The sequence below is a fragment of the Erinaceus europaeus genome, chromosome 2 (assembly GCF_950295315.1).
Source record: "Erinaceus europaeus chromosome 2, mEriEur2.1, whole genome shotgun sequence".
Taxonomy (NCBI): Eukaryota; Metazoa; Chordata; class Mammalia; order Eulipotyphla; family Erinaceidae; genus Erinaceus; species Erinaceus europaeus.
In genome coordinates this window covers 122,539,475-122,562,662 of record NC_080163.1, presented here as the reverse complement: position 1 = coordinate 122,562,662, position 23,188 = coordinate 122,539,475, and the positions used below count along the sequence as shown (strand labels likewise).

Genomic DNA, 23,188 nt, shown 5'->3' with positions numbered 1-23,188 from the left:
ACTCCAACATTTATACCTATTTTTCCTCTAATAATTGTTTAGTTTTAGCTCTTACATTTAGATCCCTGTTCCAATTTGAATTAATTTTAGTATGGCATGAGGTAGGGGCCCATGTTCATTGTCTAGATTGTAAATAACCAGTTGTTCCAGTACCACTAATTTATTCAGAAGTCTATAGCTCTCCTTATTACATAGTCCTAGATCTCTTGCTAAAATTATTTTCCACCTTGTAAAATGGGAATGGCAGTTCTTGTTCATCAGGGTAATTAGAAGGTTTGAGATCATGTATTTCTAAAGTAAAAACAGCCCGCATTTGTTAAGTGCTAAAAGTAAGTAGTATTAGTGTGGAAAGGTAGGTGAAGGCTTTACCAGTCCTCACAGGCCTGTTAGGAATTGTCAGAGAAATCTCATTAGTTACTGACCACTGTGTCCACCCTCCAGTTCTATAGGTCATCTGGTATCCTGGGCATCCCCAAACAAGGAAGTGCTTATCTTCATGGTCTTTAGCCCTGGAGATTATTTCTACCATCTGTTCCCAGTAGGCACTTCTCTGCACTGCCTTTATCTTTTGTTTCTAAATGAGAATTCTCTGTTTCTAAGAGCACAATGGGGTCCTAATGGGTTTTCTCTTGAATGCATTAAACTTGGCATCATTCCCTACCAGGTTCCTTCACTTTCTCACTAACATTGACAAATATCACTCTTATTGTACCACCTGTTATAAGTGTGTGTTTAGAATTTACAGACTACACTGAGTGTACTTTTTAAAATTTATTTTAATTTATTTTTTTAAAAAAAGGAGACATTAACAAAACCGTAGGGTAAGAAGGGTACAACTCCACACAATTCCCACCACCAGATCTCCGTATCCCATCCCCTCCCCTGATAGCTTTCCTGTTCTTTAACCCTCTGGGACTATGGACCCAAGATCATTGTGGGATGCAGAAGGTGGAAGGTCTGGCTTCTGTAATTGCGTCCCCCACTGAACATGGGAGTTGACAGGTCGATTGATACTCCCAGCCTGCCTCTCTCTTTCCCTAGTAGGTTGGGGCTCTGGGGAAGTGGAGCTCCCGGACACATTGGTGGGGTCATCTGTCCAGGAAAGTCTGGTCGGCATCATGATAACATCTGGAACCCGGTGGCTGAAAAGAGAGTTAATAAACAAAGCCAAACAAATTGTTGAGCAATCATCGACCTAAAGGCTGGAATGTAATTTTAACAATCATCAACGTCGAGGCAGACAAACACCTTTCCTGTCCCTCCCCCAAAGTCCTGAGTCTCCCTGGATTTTGAAAACCAGTCCTGAGACCTGGGAGACAGCACCAGTGGTAGTGCAGCAGACTTCCATACCTGCGTTACTTACTTTGGAGAGCCAAAGGGTATATCCCCAGACCACCATAAGCCAGAGCTAAGATTTTTCTCTGTCAAAAAATAATAAGTAACCAAAGCAACGATTGCCATCTCAACATGCTTCACCTCAGACTGTATCCAGAGACTTCACGTGTGGAATGACAACCCTTCAGCTTCATTACTCGGGTGAGACCTTTCCTTTTATAGTACACTCTAATTTCATCTCAGGTAGTTCACTTTCTAACAAAGTCCCATAACCTAGATATACACCAGTTTCTGTGAGAGAGAGCTTATGTGCACACGTATCCATAAACTACTGCAAAATATATACCTGAAAGCAGGATTACACTAGAGTTTGCAGTGAGTACCTCCCTAACACTTCCTCTCCACTATTCCAAGCTTGGGATCCATGATTGCTCAACAAATTGTTTGGCTTCATATGTTAACTCTCTTTTCAATCACCAGGTTCCAGATGCCACCAGGATGCTGGCTAGGCTTCCCTGGATTGAAGACCCCACCAATGTGTCCTGGAGCTCTGCTTCCCCAGAGACACACCTTACTAGGGAAAGAGAGAGGCAGACTGGGAGTATGGACCGACCAGTCAACGCCCATGTTCAGCGGGGAAGCAATTACAGAAGCCAGACCTTCTACCTTCTGCAACCCTCAACGACCCTGGGTCCATGCTCCCAGAGGGCTAGAGAATGGGAAGGCTATCATGGGAGGGGGTGGGTTATGGGGATTGGGTGGTGGGAATTGTGTGGAGTTGTACCCCTCCTACCTTATGCTTTTGTTCACTAATCCTTTCTTAAATAAAAAATTTTAAAATAAAAAATAATAATAATAATAATAAGTAATAATAATATGCCATTTAAAAAGCTAATTATAAATCTGTAATTCTGGGAGACACCAGGCCACAGAGCAAGGGACATGAGGTGAGAAGATACTGAAGATGGAGCTAGATGGAGAGCTGTGTCTGTCATTGTAAAATATTTGGTTGTTGAGAAACTGATGGTATCTTCAAAAGTAACTTATAAAGTTCCCTCAGAAGTTGATTCGGGATAGATCAGAAGGAGCAAGCCTGAAAGCAGAGAGATTATGATTGTGGCCCTGGTGAGAAAGGACAGGGCGCTGGTTAATGGACCAGAGAGTAGAGATGGATTCAGTTCTTTTAAAATAGAAATCAATAGAACTTAAATGTTGGGGGACCAGGCGGTGGTGCACCTGGTTGAGCACACGCAAGGACCGGGTTTGAGCCCCACCCCAACCCCGTTCCCACCTATAGGGGGAAAGCTTTGGAGCGGTGAAGCAGTACTGCAGGTGTCTCTCTGTCTCTCTCCCTCTCTATCACCCCCTTCCTTTTGATTTATGGCTGTCTCTATCCAATATATAAAGATAATAAAAAATTCTTTTTTAAAAAAGAACTTAGTTGTTGGGATTAAAAGCAGGAAAGAGATTATACAGACTATGCTTTTATACTTCAAAGAATGCATGGGTCAGCTCCATGCTACCCCCAACCCCTTAACTATCTCTAGACTCAATTTAAATGTCACCACCTCAGATACCTTCCCTGATCAACCTGTTTACAGTCCACCACATCCTTGTTGTATTTTGTCTCTGCATCGTTTATAAAATGGAATCATATTTTTGTAGCTTTTTTATCTGTCTCCTTCTGGGCTCCATGGCTCAGAACAACTATGTCCAGTCCATCATTCTATCCCTGTACCTAGCACAAAAGCTGGTACATTCTAGTCAATTCATACATATTCTGTTGAGTGATTAATGAATGCAAGAGGAGAAGACCTTGGAAAGGATAAGTTGGGGACCAGCATAAGGAAAGTACCATCATGAAAACTTGTGGGGGAGGGGTCGGCTTTAGAATTCGATTGCAGTTCTGAGAATCATGTCATCATCAGACCCAGCCAGAGGAATAGTCTAGGCAGGGTTCAGACAAAAGCTGCATAGCCAGAAAACTGCCGTCGAGCATGTATAATAGTTTCTGCTGCAAGAATAACACCTTCCCAGGTGACAGTGTACCACCTACAGGTTAGAAGGCTTGTGTCTGGAGAGGAGACCACGCCTCTGAGCTGAGGGACTTAGGGGAGGGGCTGCGAGGGCCATTCGGTGGGGTGGGGGCCGGGCGCCCGCTGGGCAGGGCCGCTGGGCGCAGAGGCAGCTGACCCGGGACCTTTGGCTGCACTTGGCCAGGGCTGAGCCGCGCCCTTCCCCGCCCCATCAGCTGCTCTACTCCCGGATTGGCCACCGCCCACCCATCCCTCAGGCTCGGCCAATGGGGGCGCAGCATGCCGGAAGCAGGAAGCGTCGTGGTTTTGGCGGCGCGTCCTCCGGGCACCTGTTACCACCCTGCCATGAGAGGCCTCGGGCCAAGCCTGGCGGCCCGGCGCCTCATCCGTCTGTGGCTGCCGACAGTGCAGCCGCAATTCCGGCTGTCTAGCGGCCGGCCGGCCGACTCGTCCCTGGAGCGGGCCATGGACGAGCTGCTGCTCCGCGCCGTGCCAGCCGCGCCGCCCTACGAGCTGCGCGAGAAGACGCCGGCGCCCGCCGAGGGCCAGTGCGCGGACTTCGTCAGCTTCTACGGCGGCCTGGCCGCAGCGGCCGAGCGCGCCGAGCTGCTGGGTCGCCTGGCGCGGGGCTTCGGCGTGGACCACGGCCTGGTGGCCGAGCAGAGCGCCGGCGTCCTGCAGCTGCGCGAGCAACCGCGGGAGGCGGCCGTGCTGCTACAGGCGGAGGACCGGCTGCGCTACGCGCTGGTGCCGCGCTACCGCGGCCTGTTCCACCACATCAGCAAGCTGGACGGCGGCGTGCGCTTCCTGGTGCAGCTGCGGGCCGACCTGCTGGAGGCTCAGGCCCTCAAGTTAGTGGAGGGGCCGCACGTCCGGGTAAGGCCCCGCCCGGGCCGCCCCCGCCCCTCCTGGTAGCGGGGACTGCAGGGCTGCCTGGCCTCACCTGTCCTGCTCAAGACCCAGCTCCTTCACCCTCCTCGACCTGAGGCACCTTAGTCACCTCTGTCCCCGAGTTGCAGCCCCCTGAGCCCTGTCCCCGTTGCCTCCCTGCATAGTCTTGCCCTGCTCGGGTCCTTGCTATATATACAGTGCTTGCTGGAGTCACTGCATTTGGAGTGACTGTCAGTCCGACCCTTGTGAGTGTGCACCTTAAAGTCTCTTACTGTTCTAGCCAAGAGCACTCAGCTGTGTGCTGTATTTGGATGTGTGTCCTTCTGAAAGCCTGTATACTGTCAGCAAGCGCTCACCGAGGACTCAGTGTGTGTGAAGCATAGTCCTAAGGAGTCCCGTGAGAGGCACCAGGATGACCTGAGCTTGAGGTCATGCTGCCCAGGCTTCTAGATCCAACCTTCTGGTTTATTCCCTCTGCCACCTAACTTAGGGCATTGTGCTTTACTCTTCTACACCTCTAACAAATGCTTCTAGATGGACTTGAAATGATCAGGTGCTTAACACAGTGACCTCTGGTTGGTTGCGAGTAAAAGCTTTAAGAGTGCGGAGATGACACAGTGGTTATGCAAAAGACTTTCTTGCCTGAGGCTCTGAAGTCCCAAATTTATTCTTAGCACCACAATAAGCAATGCTCTAGAAAAATTAGAAATAATAACCTGAAAGATTTCTGATAACTGGACATGAAGGGACCATGTTCTTCTAGTGAAAAACAACAACAAAAAGATGTAAATGTTTCAGAAAGTTTCTGACATGCAGAACTTTTTAAAAAAATTTTTAATTATCTTTATTTATTTATTGGATAGAGACAGCCAGAAATTGAGAGGAGGAGGGGAGATAAAGAGGGAGAGAGACAGAAACGCCTACAAACCTGCTTCACCACGAGGAAAGGTTTCCCCTTGCAGGTGGGGGCCGGGGCCTCGAACCCAGGTCCTTGTGCACTGTTACATGTGTGTTCAACCAGGTGCGCCACCACCTGGCCCCTCATGCAGAATGTTTTATGGCACAGTTGACTTTTAAAAAGCTGATCAGTTGAGTAGATGGCTCGCAGCGGAGTGCCTGCCTTGCATTTGTGAGGCCGTGGATTAAATCCCTGGCAACTCATGAAAGCCACAAAAACGGAATGAGCAGAGCTGTGGATGGTAGAGTGGTACTTGGTGCACTCTCACTTGCTCATAAAGGAAAAAGAAAATAACCAATTGGACAGTTGTTCCCTAGATCACTTAAAACTCTTAACACTGGCCCAGTATTTTCATGGTCTTTACCTCACCCATGGGTGGGTCATATGCCCACCTTTACAGTAGAGGAAATAAGATGTTATGGTCATGTGACTTCATGAAAAACTCAAAGAAAATAGTTATGAGTTCTTTCTTTATACTATATCCCCATCAATTGCCAGTTATGGTAAAAATTTCTTCACTATGTAGCCTTAGAAGCAAACACTGGGTGTGACTGAGAATGGTGTAAATTTCAGCAATAATTATTGTAATAATTTCAGTAATAAGTATTATTCTTGACAGTTGGATAACTTTCAGTATTGTGTGTGTGTTCCTGTCTGTCATTAATTCCTCTTAGGGAGACTTAGATTTACTTTGTAATGTAAATAGACTTTTTTTTTTTCTTGAAGCAGATATCACTGACCTCTGATGGTCTTTCTGAAGCATGCTTCTTATGGTAAAGGAGGATTGAGCATTTGGTGTAATGCTACCTGTCCCAGAATGAAATCATCCACCCAGCATTTTATTCATTCAACACAGTCCTCATAGTCTGTTTGGCACCAGGTGTGCTCTATGCTGGCTCCATGGTCACTTTGTCTGGGAGTCTTTATACCATTATCTCAAACATTAGTAACAGGCCTAGTGAGTACAGTGCTTCTAATGCATTTGCATGTTTCACCTTCAGCAAACCACAAGAAACTATTAGCAAATTAGTATGGCCATTGGCAGATGGATGATCTTGTCCAAGCTGAGTGTAGTGTCCAGAGCTGGGAGAGAGAACCCAGGCCAAGGCCAACAGCTCTTGGAAGTGATGATACAAGCAGATCTAAAATGGGTTTGTTCTTTTGTCTTTTCTCTGTAAAACCAACAGCAAGGTAAAGCAACATAGTTAATTACTATCTATTTAGTTTCACTGAGTTGGGAACTTGATATTCTCTTGTAACTGTATTTACTCTCTGAGAATTTGATGAGTTTCTATCTTGCCATTAATTGCACCCACTAATGATCACAGGTCATTATTGACTCCTCTCTTGAAAACTCATCTAGCCTTATGTGGCCAGAGGGATGGTGCACACCAAAGCATCTTGGATAATATTTCACACTTGCCTGTTCATTTCTCCCTCCTTTCTGCAGACTCTTCTCTACAGGAAAGCAGGTTCTTAGATGGAACATTCCTGAATCTCCTTTAATATGTGATTCCTTCTTGAGAGGCCTCTTATTAATACAACTGACTCCACCACCAGCTCATTTACTCTGCTTCCAGTCACTCCAGCCCACAGTGGTGTCACCCAGTTTTGAACTTATTAGCACATGTTAATGTCTATACCCCTCATTTGAATTTTATCCATTAATAACCAAATTTATCATTTGAAGTATATCATTCATTCACTCTCCAGTTAGATTATCAACTAAGAAACCTTCCCTTCTATTCCCTACATAGAAAAATGTTGGCTAAAGCATTTAGGAAGGCCGGCAGGTAACCCTACAGTAATACAGTTAATATTTTAATAATTCCCACTTGTCTTGATGTCAGACTGTCCTGTTCTCAAGAGTTCTAAGCCTGGAAGGAAGCCCAGAAAGATTTGGATGGTTTCTATATAACTGAAAAAGACAAGACGTTTGGCCTGCCTTTGTCAGATTGCAGCATTGGTGCTGGGTAATTTCTGATGTTCCATCCACATTTTCTGGTTCTCTGGAACCTTGCTGAGTGGGTCCCCACACCAGAAAACTCTTCAGAATTGTGTAGTCAGGAAGAAACACTGTGACAACTTGTGACCTTTAGATATCTTTAGAGATAGAGGAGCTGCCCTGGGGAATCCTGAGCTACCAGCATGCCAGGTCTTCAGATGGCCATGATAACCTTGTTTGCTTAACAATGTCTGTCTACACTGTCACCTGCTGTCAGGCAAAATGCCACATGGAGTAATAGTGTTTCTTGACCAGAAGATAAAAGCAATCATCTCTCCTGCCTCTCTCCTCCTAGAAACCCTGCCCTTCTCTGTAATATCAACAACCAGAAGTAGGTAAATCTGTCAGCTTCCTTCTTTGCTCTACATAGTTATGTCATTATAGTCCCTTAGAGGACTACTAGTATTTTAATTCACAGAAATTATCCTTGGAATGTGCTGTTACAGTTTGTTCTTAGAACCTCTTCATGTGTATAATTGATTTGATTTTTCCTTATACCTCATTGTAGATTTTTGCCTCCAAGTTAAGAAGCTAGAAAAAGCTACATTTTTTCCCCATTTTCAGGACTCCAGTTTTGGAAACCACCAGAAGGTTTTCACAGGAAGCTTTTAAAAAAATATTTTATGCACTAAGTTTAGACATGGAAAAAAGTATTTTATTTGGGGGGCCCATTGGTGGTGCACCTGGTTGAGCACATACATTACCATGTGCGAGGACCCAGGTTTGAGCCCTTGCTCCCCACCTGCGTGGGGGAGGTTTCACAAGTAGTGAAGCAGGTCTACAAGTTCCTGTCTTATCTCTCCCTCCCATCTCACTTGCTCTCTGACCTATATAATAACAAGAAAGGAATACATGGCTGCCAGAAGCACATGATTCATAGTGCTGGCACCAAGCCCCAACGATAACCCTAGTGGCAAAAAAAAAAAGAAAAAAAAATGTATCTCTATGTGAGAGATTGAGAGGGAAGGGGGCAATAAAGAGAGAGAAAGAAAGACACCTGCAGCACTGCTTTACCAATCATGAAGCTTCCCACTTGCAGGTAGGGACCAAGGGCCTGAACCTGAGTCTCCTTATGCATTGAAACATGTGAGCTCAGCCAGGTATGCCACCCAAGCTCCCATCACAGGAAGCTTTAAAACAGAAGTGTCAGGCCCCGTGAGTCTGTGATGCTCTATTGCCCTGGGAGATCAGAGAGCTCACCCATCATTGCCCAGAGCTTGGTACACAGATACACATACCACATAGACTCAGCAGTGCTGCCTCCAAACCTTTTGACTTAAGTCAGTAGGTGCTGTTTTGCAGGTGAGCTGCTATTGGCTTGCCCTGCTCACTTTACCCCATGGGGTCAGTCTTCTGTATGCACAGTACAGCTTTGGTCACTGAGTCCTGTAGTCCAAAAGCATTTTTAGGATAACTAGAAATGCAGTGTCTCAAAAGGGTGCTAGTTGGGTGTCTTCTGTTATGATGGGATAATGGAAAAAGTAGTATGTGAGAAGAAAGGGGCCCAGTCCTGTCTGTTACCTGCTGCTAGAGCCATGGTTTGGGGGATTTGGGCCAAGTTTCTCAACTCCCTTGGGCCAGCTGACTGCATTGAGGTGAGATTGGGCCTGGGGTCAGGATATTTAGAGCAGACTCCTGTTTTATAAGAAAGGCTCTTGAGAGATATTATAGGGATTTGCTAAAGATATAATTTACAAATTAAAATTCAAAGTCAATCTCAAATCTCTTTGCTAGAAAGATACGAAAACTACCTTGAAGAGAGTTCTTACAACCTGGCAGAGATCAAGTATCTCTGTTATGTTTTCAAGCTAGCAACTTGATGCTCAGAGTAAATGGACACAGCCCACCCACCATTAAATAAAAATATTTTAGGGCAGAGGATAGATAGCATATTGGTTATGCAAACAGACTCTCATGCCAGAGTCCCAGGTTCAATCCCCCACACCACCATAAGCCAGAGCTGAACAGTACTCTGGTAAAAATAAATAAATACATATGTAAATAAAAGTATTTTAGAAGTCTGTATAGTACTGGGGGGGAAAGAAAGTCTGTGTATATTAGAAGCAAACCAGGGGCTTCTAGATTCATATGGAGTGGTAAAGTCACATGGTACACTTTTGTAGAACTCCTTGACCGTAGTGAGTGAAATGGTCCTGAAGAATTTCTTTCAAGAAAGGGATTTTAGTTCTCATAATGAAGGAATGCATAGAAAAAGATGTTTGTCAATGTTCTTGACTTCTGTAATTACAAACCCCCAGTTTGTTGACCTTTAAAAAGTAGAATAGGAAATAAATAAATCCTCTACCATTAGGCAGAGTGATTAAAATTAAGAAGGCAACTTATACCAGGAATTGAAACAGCTCTCCTGGTTACCAGATAAAGCCTTTTGGGGATGGGGGTGGAGGGACAACTTGTGAAGCTTCCCCCCTTGGAAGTGGAGCCTAGGGGCTTGAACCCAGGTCCTTGCATGTTGTAGCATGTATATTCTACCAGGAGTGCCACTGCCCAACCCCAGAGTTATGCTTTTTTTTTAATATATTTTTTTTAATTTGCTTTTTTTAATTCCCCTTTTGTTGTCCTTGCTGTTATTGATGTCGTCATTGCGTAGAACAGAGAGAAATGGAGCTGGGAGCTTGAACTCTGATCCTTTTGCCGGTCCTTGTACTTCGCGCCATGTGCACTTAACCCACTGTGCTACCACCCAACACCCCACAATATATTTTATGCTTCTTACAGATAAAATCCGCAATGAAATTGAGCTAATTCCCCACTCAGAGATCTGAGACAAATCAGAGATTCAGATGCCCTAGAAGGAAGTTAGCACTTAGACAATGGTAGGGTTTCCTGATGGATGATTTTGATGGAATTGGAGATGTGTGAGCCCTAAGGGGATATGAATAACACATCAGAGAAAGGACTAAACTTGTGTCAGTATTCCTACCCTTATGATACTCAGTGCTCTCTCTATACATTGGCTATACATCTTTGGTGGGCTTGCCCTGCTTTTAAATTAGCAAAGTAGTCCTCATTTGGCTCTATTCAATGCTGGGCTTAACTAGCTAAAAACCTGTTTGTAGATAGGAAAGTATGCCCCAGTCAGTGTGGCTGTAGGGAGGGAGGCTTATACAAATTTGAATTGGATCTAAACTGTCTGAGTAGCTGCTGTACTCTCTTCTTGTTTGTAGCTTCCTTCTGCAACCTAGGAGTCTTAATAGTGAAAAAGATAGCTTCTTTGCATTACAAATAGTGCAGTCTTGGTTATGCAAAACTTTAGAAGAGCACCAAAGTAACTCTCTCTGCAGAAAGGAAAACTATATCAGCCTTTTAAACAGTATCACTGAAGGTAACTGGCATTTGCAGCACAGAGTGAAAATACAGAGCCAACACTGACTTTATATCACTGGCCTCCCAGGCAGTTTTATCTTTATTTATCTTTTTTTATTTTTTAATTTAACAATCATTTGTAAGATTGTGGGATAGGAGAGGTACAATTCCATACAATTCAATCCCTACTCCCAGAGTTCCCTAGAAACCTACTCTCCCTTAGAAGTTTCCCTATTCTTTATCCCTCTGGGAGAATGAACCAAAGATCTTTATGGGGTGTAGAAGGTGGAAGTTCTGCCTTCTATAATTGCTTCTCCACTGGACGTGGGAACTGACAGGTTGATCCATACCCCCCAACCTGTTTCTATCTTTCTCTAGTGGGGTACAGCTCTGGGGAGAGAGGAGGTTCCAGATTTTAGTTCTTGTATCTTCAGTTGCCAGCAAAGGATTACTTCATGGACATAAAGCAAGCTCTCTTTCCAGCAGTACTTGGTGATCCAGTAACCTTGCTGCTAGGTGCCATGGCCAGCCCAGCCCAGCCAACTGGCTGCATGGTAGAACTGAGCAGTGGAGATGTCCAACCTTTCACCTAGATTCCCCCGTCAGCTCCAGGGTCACATTTTATAGGCAGCAGTAACTTAAAATAGAATGGAGAGACTTTGAGAGGGATTGTTTTCATTAACCAAGTAATTTCTTTCATAACACTGCATTAATATTAAAACTAAATATTTCTGGAATGATCCCCATATGAATTTTGAAGGGGCCTACAAACCACAAGAAATTGTATGCAAATTTTTGTCAATATCTTTTTTTCTTCTTCTGAATTTCAGCACATACTCAGAGTGTGTAAGGACCCGAGAAGATTAAGAACCAGTGTGGTCAAGTGCAGTGAAGACAGTGTTATAAAGAACCATTCTGTACATTCCCCATGACACCTCTTACCCTCCCTGCCACATCTCAACTGCCACCTTCTCATTTGTCTTCTCTTTTTTTTTTTTTACTTTATTTTATTTATAAAAAGCAAACACTGACAAAACCATAGGATAAGAGGGGTACAACTCCACACAATTCCCACCACCAGAACTCCATATCCCATCCCCTCCCTTGATAGCTTTCCTATTCTTTAGCCCTCTGGGAGTATAGACCCAAGGTCATTGTGGGTTGCAGAAGGTGGAAGGTCATTTGTTTTTTCTTTTTTTTTTTAATTTTTTATGTATATTTATTTATTCCTTTTTGTTGTCCTTGTTGTTTTATTGTTGTAGTTATTATTGATGTTGTTGTTGGATAGGACAGAGAGAAATGGAGAGAGGAGGGAAAGATAGAAACGGGGGGAGAAAAAGATAGACACCTGCAGACCTCCTTCACCACCTGTGAAGCCACCCCCCTGCAGGTGGGGAGCCTGGGGGCTTGAACCCGGATCCTTATGCCGGTCCTTGTGCTGTGCGCTTAACCCGCTGCGCTACCGCCCAACTCCCAGCTCCCTACTTTCATCTGTGCTCACTACAGTGAATGAATGGGTATGTATTATTTAATTTGAGAACTTATTTCAAGTTGAATATCTTCCTTCATGTTGAAGCAGTAACATCTAAAAAAAAGAGAGTTGAAATACTGGGTCTTGACCTGAGAGAAGAGTTCAGGAGTGCCCTCCATTTCAGACAAAGCCATTTAGAGAAATTTCTTGCATGGTCTCTTTATTTATTTATTTGTTTATTTGTCACTTTCTGAGAAAAAAAAAAAGTTGATTTACAGTGTTGTTGTCACAGGTGTACAGCTCCACATCTTCCCAAGATAGGTGTTAGTATACCTCACCTCCACTCCTGCTCCATAGGACACTGAATCCCCAGCCTCCCCATCCCTTCCTCTCGGTCTTCTTTTGTGTCACATTTTAGTGTTTTAACTCACAGTGCTTGTGATGGTACAGAGATGGGCTTGGCCTCCATACCTTAAAGACTGATGGCTGTCTCCTCTTCTTTTCAGGAAATGAATGGTGTGCTGAAAGGCATGCTCTCAGAGTGGTTTTCTTCAGGGTTCTTGAACCTTGAACGGGTCACCTGGCATTCACCCTGTGAGGTGCTTCAGAAAATTAGTGAGTAAGTATTAAGGGCTACCCTTGTCCTATATTGCAGCTGGAAGCCAATATCCACACACATGCTCACTGTATTCTAAATATGATGTTCACATGTGTGGGACTCTCCTTGTAGGTGATGGCAAGATTGTGGAGGAAGAAAAGACACTGGTAGAAACTGACCAGTCTTCTGGCACACCTACATGTAGGATCTTATTTATGCCCCCTCCCCCCCCCAAGTTAACGTGGAGTTTCATTTGTTTCCTCTCATAGGCTCACTTTTCCCTCAAGACCCTATTACAAAACTACATCTCTGATATCAGTGGGCCAAGTATTTGCATTGGTAATCAAAGTAGAGTCTGTCTCATCTAACTATTAAAATTCCTCCCTTGGGAGATAGGCAGTGGCAGGTATGTTACCATGTGCAGGGGTCTGGGTTCAAGCCCCAGGTTCCTACCTGCTGGGGGCAGGGGGGAAGTTTCATGAGCAGGGAATCAGTGCTACAGATTTCTCCCTGTCTCCCTCCAATAAATAATACTTTTTTTTCTATTGGATAAAATCCTAAATTAGTTATATCGAGGGGCCAGGAGATAGCTCACCTGGCAAAGCACCACTCCCCCATGCATGAAGCCCCAGCACTGCATGGGTGTACCACACCACCAGGGGACACTCCTAGATAATGAAGCAGGCAGTAGTGTTTCCCCCGCTCTGTATCTTTGTCTATCTGAAATGTAAAGAAAACTCAAAAAATGAAAAAAGTGAGTCTTGGGACAGCAGAAGTTACTGTGTGGTGCTACAGATAGTAATAATAACAATAAGCGCCCTGTCATATGTAATCCCAGCGTGTCTGGGACACAGTAGCCCACACTAGCGCATCACGGTTTGCCACCTAAACAGAAACAGTGCTTTCCCCCCTAAGACTCCGTCACCTTCCGTATTGACTCTGAGAGTCTGGGCTTCGGACAAGGCCAATCTATTAGAAATATAACAGATAGGAGAGCCCTACCTGCTACCCTGTACTAAGTCCCCAGAAAAGTGATTTTATAAAGTATAAGAGAGAGAGAGAGACTTTTAGAAATCAGTTCAAGTTAATTTTTTTTAATGTATATTTATTTAGGCTCCAGGGTTACTGCTGGGGCTCAGTGCCTACATTACGAATCCACTGCTCCTGGAGGCCGTTTTTCCCATTTTGCTGCCCTTGTTATTGTTATTGTTGTCATTTCTGTTGTTGTTGGATAGGACAGAGAGAAAATGAGAGCAGAGGGGAATACAGAGGGGGAATAGACACCTGCAGAAATGCTTCACTGCTTGTGAAGTGATCCCCCTGACGCTGGTTCTTGCACAGGTCCTTAACCCACTGCACTACCGCCCAGCCTCCAGTTCAAGTTCTATTTAAAGGACATCTGTGACTTCAGTAAGTAGGAGTTAGGGAAGGCTTGTCTGGAGTCACCTTGCCTCTCTGTGATGATCTCCGCAGGTCTGAGGCTGTGCATCCCGTCAAGAACTGGATGGACATGAAGCGGCGTGTGGGACCCTACCGGAGGTGCTTCTTCTTCTCACACTGCTCGACCCCCGAAGAGCCACTGATTGTCCTGCATGTGGCTCTGACCAGTGACATCTCCAACAATATCCAGGTACTCCCAGGGCCAGACAGGCACTCAAGAGTCCCTTAAGTGTTCTTAACATAGCTTTACTTTTCCTTTTAAAACACTTACTGCTTTAGATTTTTGTGGATCTTAGGGCTATTAGGATAGAAATCTTCAAATGTGTAGCTCCCGAATGTCCTCAGGTCATGTGTGCACACTGCAGGGGGAGGATGGGGCTCCTCTGAGTGCATTGACTTAGATGAGACACTATTGAGCCCATAATAGAAGGCTTGAAGGGAAGCACTTCAACTGTTTAACCATTCACTAAGTACCTGTGGGAAAGTCATCAAAGACCCATAATTGGAAAACTGACATAAGACACCATGCTGTGTGTTTGATACAGGGTCCAAACTCTGCCTGGTGAGTGAACCAGGAGGGAACTGTGTGTGGTTGGCAAAAGTATCTGAAACATTCCTGCAGGTGCAAGGAAGGAAAACCAGTGCAGCTGGTGTAGGGCTGGGGATTGGAAGGTAATGATTGGAGGGGAGTGAGACCCCCAGGCACAGGGATTAACTCATAGCTTCTGCAGCAGGAGAGGACAATGGCCCAACTGACCCGTTAACCAGGAAGCTGTAGAGAGGAGAAGAGATTCCAGATGGGCATTTGCTAACGTCAGAAGAGAGAGGCAGGCAGCAGGGCAAGTGGGCAGATGTTCTTGATCACTAGGGGGAAATTCTTCCGTACTGCTCTGAGGAGCAGTTGAAGGAGCCAGCCTGCCCACATACTAGGAGTGATTGCTGCTTCTCTGGGAAATTCTGCAGTGTCTGTTAAAATACATAACATATATTCCTTTTGACCAAAGAAATTCCACTCAAAGGAATTTATCCTATAGAGATACTCATACCTAAAAATGAGACAGTTGCACATTGTAACACTGTAGTTTCAAAAGTTTGGAAATAATAACCCAAGGGTTGTGTTAGAGAATAGATGGTATAATGGGGCCAGGCGGTAGCATACCTGGTTAAGTGCTCATATTACAGTGTGCAAAAACCCAGGTTCAAGCTCCCTGGTCCCCACCTTCAGGGAGAAAGCTTCATGAGTGGTGAAGCAGGGCTACAGGTGCCTCGATGTCTCTCTTTCTCTCTCCCTCTCTGTCTCCTCCTCTCCTCTCAATTTCTGTCTCTATCCAATAATAAATAAAAGAATGGGTGGTATACACATATGGACCAAGGTCCAAGCTCTTGATCCCCATCTGCAGGGGGGAAGCTTCACAAGCAGTGAAGCAGTGCTTCAGGTGTCTCTGCTTCCTATCTCCCCCTTCATTCTCAATTTCTGTCAAAAAGAAAGTGGGGGGAGAAAAAGAAAGATAGAGGAGCTATCAAGAGCAGTGGATTTGTTGTGGCTACCAAACCTCAGAGATAACCCTAGTGGCAAAAAAATAAATAAGTTAAATTTTTAAAAAGAATAGATGGTGTGTAAATGGTTGGATTTCTATGTATGTGTTTAAATGTTCATGTAGGTAATGTATTTCTGTAAAAAAACAGCCTTGATTGAGTGAAAATTCAAGTCACAGAACAGCATGTATACAGTGTGACCTTAGTTGTGATATTCATAGTAATCAACTGAACACTTGCTCTGTGCCTGCAAAGCACATTCCCTGCTTCCCTCCACACAAAGCCCTGTTAGCTAGGTGTGATTAGCATTTTAGAGAAGAAAGCTGAGGCTTAGGGATACCTCAGCAAGTTGCCTGTAGTGATAAAGCAAGTGAGAATAGACCAGGATTCCAGCTCTACCTTGCACTGACCCCATGGGAAAGTGTCCCACTGTGTGGAAAAAAGAGCTTGTGCAAGAACATCCGTGTGTGTGTGTGTGTGTGTGTGTGTGTGTGTGTGTGTGCGTGCATGCACGCGCGCACGTGTGCGTGTGCCTGAAATCAAAGAGACAGACTAGAACAGATTTTGGTCTCTTCTTTATGCATTTAACCTCTGACATTATGCCTCCAAATTTGTGTCACTAAAGAACAGTTTGGTTTATTTTAAAAACTGTTTTCTGGGCATTTTTAATAAGATCTGCAGAGCTCTTAAAAAGCAAAGATGGCACCCAAGTAAAAGACTCTGGGGTGGGTGGGTGGGGAGAATACAGGTCCATGAAGGATGATAAATGACATAGTGGGGGTTGTATTGTTAAATGGGAAACTGGGGAATGTTATGCATGTACAAACTATTGTATTTACTGTTGAATGTAAAACATTAATTCCCCAATAAAGAAATAATTAAAAAAAAAAAAAAAAAGCAAAGAATGATGGGTGGCAAGCTCTAACCCTGACCCAAATGCTCCCATCAGCACGTAAGTACAGGATGGGGAGGTGTCATGACCCATTCCCTCCTGGCATCCATTCTTCACTTTTGAAGAATCACAAACAGACCATTGGAGCATCTCGAGGTGGGAGAGTTGGAGCCATTTCCCTGGGCAGTACATTCAAACCATACTTCCCAATAAGTGTCTGGGCTCCCAGACCTCATCCTCGACTCCGGGTCTAACCCCCTTGTTCAAGAATCAAATGTAGCTGATAGAAGTTAGAGCTGTTATTCAGAAGCAGCTGGTGTACCTGCATCAAAGCCAACTGAAAGGTGCCGCCCACTACTCCACTGTTAGCAAGTGCCCTTCAGAGTATTCAGGTTCAGCAACCCTCAGTGAGAATGCCGTTAAGGAAGTCAGCCTTGACTAAAGAGTACATTCCCGTACAAGTTGTTGCTTAGATTGTTCCTTGTATGTGTCCATGAATATGGATTTCACTGAGGAAAATCAAGGATGTGGCCCCAAATCAATAAGGTACACAAGAAAGGAAAATTTCTTAAATGCAAACTGGTACAGGACATAAACAATTGAAAAATCTTTAAGAACAGATCATAGGAAAGGAGCAGAAACTGCTGAGGGCAGAACAGACTGGCCTTTACATTTGATGGAAATGCTACAGCAAACAGAGTCCATAGTCTAGACCAAGGGGGATGTCTGTATCCCCCTTCCTCTCTTATAGGAAAGCAGCTTAATCAAATCGTAATTTGCACATGGGCCAGGAAAATGACCAAAAGGGATGTAAATTACAATTCAACAAAGATTGCAGGAAAGTTCCTGCAAAATTCCAAGTGAGAATTGATAGATATTGAACACATAACCCAGGGAATTTATGGAATCTCAACCCACATAAAGGTTTGCAAATTGTAACAAAGGCTTCCAGCCTCCATGCCCTTGACCTTGTGTAGGGGGATTAAGGGAATTTGGGTGTCTAATCTGAGGGTTTCTCTCAGCCCTAAGAGAAGGTATGGTACAGGCCATGGTTGCATCCTGCCCCTCACCACTTTGGTGACTTTTTGTTTCTAGGCCATAGTAAAGGATTGCCCTCCATCAGATACAGAAGAGAAGAACAAAATTGCCACCGCCATCTTCTACTCCATCAGCCTGACACAGCCAGGACTGCAGGGTGTGGAGCTGGGTGGTTTCCTCATCAAGAGGGTGGTGAAGGAGTTGCAGGTAAGGGAGTACAGGACACTGCTGTGCCTGGTGAAGGGGTGGGGCCGAAGCAGAAGTTTCAGATGCCCTTGGTGCTTCCCTGGGGACCCCATGATAACTCAGGAGACAGAAGTAGTTTCAGAAAACAGGCAGCCAGAGTCTGGACTCTGTGTTGACCAGCAGGCAGTGGGCACTAGGGACTAGCCCCCTCTAGGGGACCACCAGTTCTGCTTAGCCAGAACTTAACTGTTCCAGCACAATTGTGAGTAGTGGATCTTCCATTCTCACAAGTGTCCCTGTTGGGATGTCTGTCATGTCACTGTCACCATAGCCATCCAGATCATCCCCAGCCACCTGCCCCTGGCTCTGGCCCCCATATCCCATTGACTTGGGCACTCTTTGGCTGTGGGGGCACACTGAGGTTAGACCAGACACAAAATAATCACACTGGCTTTTTATTGTTGTTGTTGCCCTGGAGAAAATTGCTTTTGCCATCATACAACAGAAATGCCAGGGTCAGAGTGGGATCAGGCAGGCTTTTGAAAACTATCTCATAAGGGGCTTGGGTCAATATGGTGACTCAAATCTAATTATTAGGTAATTGGGTAAAATAATTAGATTGCTCATAATTGGCTCTAACAGTGGTGTTCTCTGCTATGAAGAGTTTCAATATAAGTAGTGACTACAGACACTGCTCTGGAAGAATTACAGTTAAAGTAGAATTCAATTATCTGCATATTTGGATTAAATTCATAATCAATTTTTAGTCTTAGAACTTGGGTTTTGGTACCCACGTGGGTGTCTGCTTCATTAGAATCACTCCGTGTCACTTCTTCCCAGAGGGGATGAGAAGTCACATCAAATTAAAAAATGATGCTTCTTTGTTAAGGTACAAATAAATGGGGCAAGGAGGAGCAGGGGTGGGGATACATGTGAGGTAAGAAAAGTAACCAAAGAATAAGCAGGCCCCAGGTTCTGGGTGATCAAACATGGGCTCTGGTTCTGAATTGGCCCAGAGGTCATCCTGTCAGCTAACTGCTCACCACTCTCGGCTGTATGCCAGCAGGTTATCAGAGAGGGACTTGGCAGAGGCCACAACGCCATCCTGCACAAAAGCATCCATCAGGATTATAAAAGCAAACACTTGCAAGCTATCAAGTCGTTGCTTAGATTGTTCCTTGTACGTGTCCATGAATATAGATTTTACTGAAGAAAATCAAGGATGTGGCCCCAAATCAATAAGGGACACAAGTGCCTGATGAAAGAGCATTATCAGAAAATTATGTTCAGTCTTTTAATATTACTCTGTGTCTGAAATTTGTTATTGCTGAATTTTGAATAGCATTGGGAAAATGATCCTAGTCTGAGTTTGCAAAGTAGGTGTAAAGCAGGGGTAGATAGCAGAGTGGTTACGCAAAGAGGCTCTCATTCCTGAGCCTCCAAAGTCTCAGGTTCAATCCTCCACACCACCATAAGCCAGATCTGAGCAGTGCTCTAGAAAAAAAAAAAAGTGTCAAAGTAGATGTAAACTTGCTTAGAGGAAAACCAAAAGGAGTACTATTTTACTGTGGGAGGAGTTATCTCAGGGAGGTGGAGTGTGATGGTCTCCTTTGTTTCCATCATTACTTTTTCTTAAATTTTCTCTAGTGAGCATATGTTACATTCATCAGGAAAGACTAGATCATTTGCTGTGATCATTGAGATGTCTGTGTAATTTGAACAGTGGTAATTGAAGCATATTGTTTGATGTAGGAGATGCCCATTCCCTCCTTTCTGTCCTGTCCAGCTTGGTGGGCCACTATTCTCTCAGTAGTCACTAGGTTCTATAATCAGAAAAGAGTCTATGGGATAGTATGATGTGAGAGGAAGATAAGACCTGCTGTCACACACAGCAGGCCCAGAGTTCTCTGACAATAGGCAAGATGGTGCAGAGGGAGACACCATCGTAAACATCCTGGACAGGGAGTTGGGGAGATAACATAATGGTTCTGCCAAAGGCTTTTCATGCCTGAGACACCACAACTCCTAAGTGTAGTCCCCAGCACCACACACTATAAGCCAAAGGTGAACAGTTCTCTGGTTAAAAATGAATGAATGAATGAATGAATGAATGAATGAATGAATGAATGTCTGGAAACTCAGTATACTACCAGGGCCTGGAAGATAGGAGGTTCATAATGTTCTTTGAAAGAAGAAAATCACAGCAGATCCAATACTCACAGTAAAGTATATAACCACATACAGGGTGAATTGTACCTCGTGAGTAGAGAGAGAGAGAGGTGATTCTATACTACAGGCAACAGACCAACCATTCTTTGGGCAACATAATATGTCTGTAGATGTCATGCCTTTCTCTCCATGACATGTCCCTGTCCATACCTTGCAGAGAGAGTTTCCTCACCTCGGGGCATTTTCAAGTCTGTCTCCTATACCTGGGTTCACCAAGTGGCTTCTGGGGCTCCTGAGCTCACAAGCCAAGGAGCACGGGAGAAACGAGCTGCTCACAGACTCTGAATGTAAAGAGATCTCCGAGCTCACTGGTGGGCCGGCCCTCGAGACCCTCAAGGGTCTTCTCAGCAGCAACGACTGGGCCAAGTCAGAAAAGCTGTCCAGGGCACTGCAGGCCCCCCTGATGCGGCTCTGTGCCTGGTACCTGTATGGGGAGAAGCACCGAGGCTATGCCCTGAACCCTGTGGCAAACTTCCACCTGCAGAATGGGGCCGTGATGTGGCGCATCAACTGGATGGCCGATGCCAGCTTCAAGGGTATCACCAGTTCATGCAGCCTGATGGTCAACTACCGCTACTTCCTAGAGGAAACAGCCGCCAACAGCACTTCCTACCTCAGCTCAAAGAACATCAAGGCTTCAGAGCAGGTGCTCAGCCTGGTGGCCCAGTTTCAGAAGCAAAGCAAACTATAAAAAATCAGTCATCCCTGAAGCAGACACCTCCCTGGCTTGGAAAAGGATCCTTTTTCTGCATGAGTCAGGTGTGTTATGTACCAGAAGTTTATTTCAGTAAAGCAGGTTAAGTCTGTCCTCACTCCCTGGAGCAGGCTCACCTCAAAGGCACATTACCCAAGATTTGTTGTGCTTAGAAATATATGCTACAAGATGTGATGACACAGGTGCACACAATCTGGGTCAGGACACTTGAGCATCTCCAGAAGGTTGTTTTGCTGCCTTTGACCTTACTTCCTGCCCAGCACCGGTGCTGTGACACCTCTGTCTCCAGAAAATTCTAGAACTTCTGCCAGCTGGTATCCCCGGGTGGGTCTGTCAACCTCATTCAGACATCGCAGGTGAGAACAGATTTTCTTGCAGGCATAGAAAATACTTTGTCAGTGGTTGCTCCACTTCTCTCCACCCATGGCAAAAAGTTAGAAGGCTCTACTACATTCTGCTAGTTACATTTTGGAGATTTATTCTGAATGCATAAAGAGGGCTCTACACAAAGTTTATTGCTGCAGAATTGGATTTCTGAACACAAATGGTGTTACTTGGGGCTTACAATGGCTATAGACTTTAAAATTACAGTTATTCAAGTTCATAATGAACTTAGCAGTAAAGAACAAGTTTGTTCTGTGAAGCATTAAATATAAGTTTATTTAAGGTCGCGTGCTAGTCATGTTTTAGATCCAAGAGCTCGTAAGTTAGAATCAGCCCTAAAATATTAACAGTGCCCTTGGTCCCCAACCAACCCGTTGGCATGTCTGGCTGCAGACGAAGAGGCCTGGAGTATGTGGCAGGGGAACAGAAAGGAAGGGAGAGGGGCCAGGCAGTGGTGCACCTGGTTGAGTGCTCACATCACAGTAAGCAAGGTTCAAGCTCCACCTGCAGGGAGAAAGCTTCACAAGTGGTGAAGCAGGGCTGCAGGTGTCTCTCTGTCTCTCTCCCTCTCTGTCTTCCCCTCCCCCCTCAATTTCTGGCTGTCTCTATCTAATAAAGATTTAAAAAATTAAAAAAGAGAAGGAGAGACAATGGCTGTGGTTTGGGGAAGAAAGAGGAAGGGATGGCTGTGTGTGAGTCTGGCTGCACCTGCATGTGTCTGTACACATGTGTCTGTGTGCCTGTGAGAGTCCATGCTTATGGTGTGCTCAGTGTCCTCACTTAGTCTGACAGGCCCTGCCCTTCTGAGCTTTTTGTCCTTCAGACCCAGCCTCCAGTTATTCTCAGTCATATTCTGCATATGGCTTGTTATCTGTTAACAGTGTGATATTGTCACCACTGGAAATCTTTCCCTATCTGAATCCTTGTGGCAATTGCTGCTTACTTTGCTCTCAGGTAATTCTGAAAGCCCTTGATTCCAGAGTTACCTGCACACCCAGTGTCCAGACAGTGTCACCACCCTCAGATTGCTGCAGACATGTTCACACATGTGTTGCCTCCTGGCATAACTGCTCCAGGGTAGCAGCTCCTGTCACCCACATCACACCTGTCTTCTTCATTTGACCACGTAACCCTGGAGATGTTCACACCAAATTCTCAATCCAAACACTCAAAAGTGGGGAGTCTATAACAGAGTTGTGAGTTCACATCCTTTCGACAGCCATCAGGAATTTCTCATTTGTCACACCTCGTCTTTACAGTGCCTTACATTTAACAGGTGCTGCATGAACTGGATGACTAGACATGAAGAGTGCTAATGGTTTGAATGTCCATGTCCCCTCCAAATCCAAATGTTGACATCCTAACCACCAAAGCCTTTGGTATTAGGAGATGAGGCTCTGAAAAGTGATCAGGTCATAAGGGTAAGGTCCTCACGAATGGGCTAGAGCCACTATAAAAGGGACTCGTTCCCTCACCCCCTTCCACTCTGAAGATACAAGAACTTGAGACTGGAAGAGGATCTTCACCCAATTGTGCTGACACCCTGACTTCATACTTACAACCTCCAGAAACATGACCAATAAACTTGTTGTTGCTAAACCACTCAGTCTGGCATTTTGTTATAGCAGCTGAGTAGACTGAGATCTATGAGTGGATGGATGGATAGACAATGGGTAGAGAGACAGGTGTCCCTTTTCCGTGCCTTTCCTCAGATCATTGACAGGAAAGCACTGGTGACATTATACAGCATTGCGCCTCAGCCATATGTTACAGGACACTCCCTTGTCATGTGGGTGTTTAATTACTCACCTACCTGCAACCACTGGCAGGGCAGATGGAGGCTCCACATGGCCTCCAAGTGATGCCCTGTCAGCTGGATCAGGGTTTGCCATCCTTGCTGACCACCAGGCAGTGTGATACTAGTTCTCTGATAAGGTGGGGACCTGGGAGGGAGCATGGTTTGAATCAAATGGCTTCTCAAATCCTAGCAATCAGCACCTGCTGGGTCAGGGACAGAGCCCAGCTCAGCTACTTCCCGGCAGACAGGGTATGGGAGCTGGAAAAAAACCCGGGTGGGGTTATGTACAGTCAGAGCTGCGCAGGCTACCACTCCTGCTCTCCAGCCTCAAGACCTCAGCTTCTTCCTATAA

At 45.0% G+C, this 23,188-nt stretch overlaps 1 protein-coding gene across 1 annotated transcript; it reads left to right on the top strand.

The window, feature by feature from the left end:
- The first annotated feature begins 3,656 nt into the window (after positions 1 to 3,656).
- MLYCD (malonyl-CoA decarboxylase) lies at positions 3,657 to 22,640 on the top strand. Its single transcript, XM_007528360.3, has 5 exons — positions 3,657 to 4,247; positions 12,527 to 12,639; positions 14,092 to 14,248; positions 17,582 to 17,731; positions 20,097 to 22,640. Exons 1-5 carry the CDS (start codon positions 3,717 to 3,719, stop codon positions 20,628 to 20,630), a joined length of 1,485 nt encoding a protein of 494 aa, XP_007528422.2. The 5' UTR covers positions 3,657 to 3,716; the 3' UTR covers positions 20,631 to 22,640.
- The last annotated feature ends 548 nt before the right edge of the window (positions 22,641 to 23,188 follow it).

What these genes read in the sequence shown, in the direction of transcription:
- MLYCD (XM_007528360.3), top strand. Translation starts at nt 3,717, where the DNA reads ATGAGAGGCCTCGGGCCAAGCCTGGCGGCCCGGCGCCTCATCCGTCTG. An exon ending in GTGCTTCAGAAAATTAGTGA is followed by an intron (nt 12,640 to 14,091) that starts GTAAGTATTAAG and finishes TGATCTCCGCAG; the next exon opens with GTCTGAGGCTGTGCATCCCG. An exon ending in ACATCTCCAACAATATCCAG is followed by an intron (nt 14,249 to 17,581) that starts GTACTCCCAGGG and finishes TTTTGTTTCTAG; the next exon opens with GCCATAGTAAAGGATTGCCC.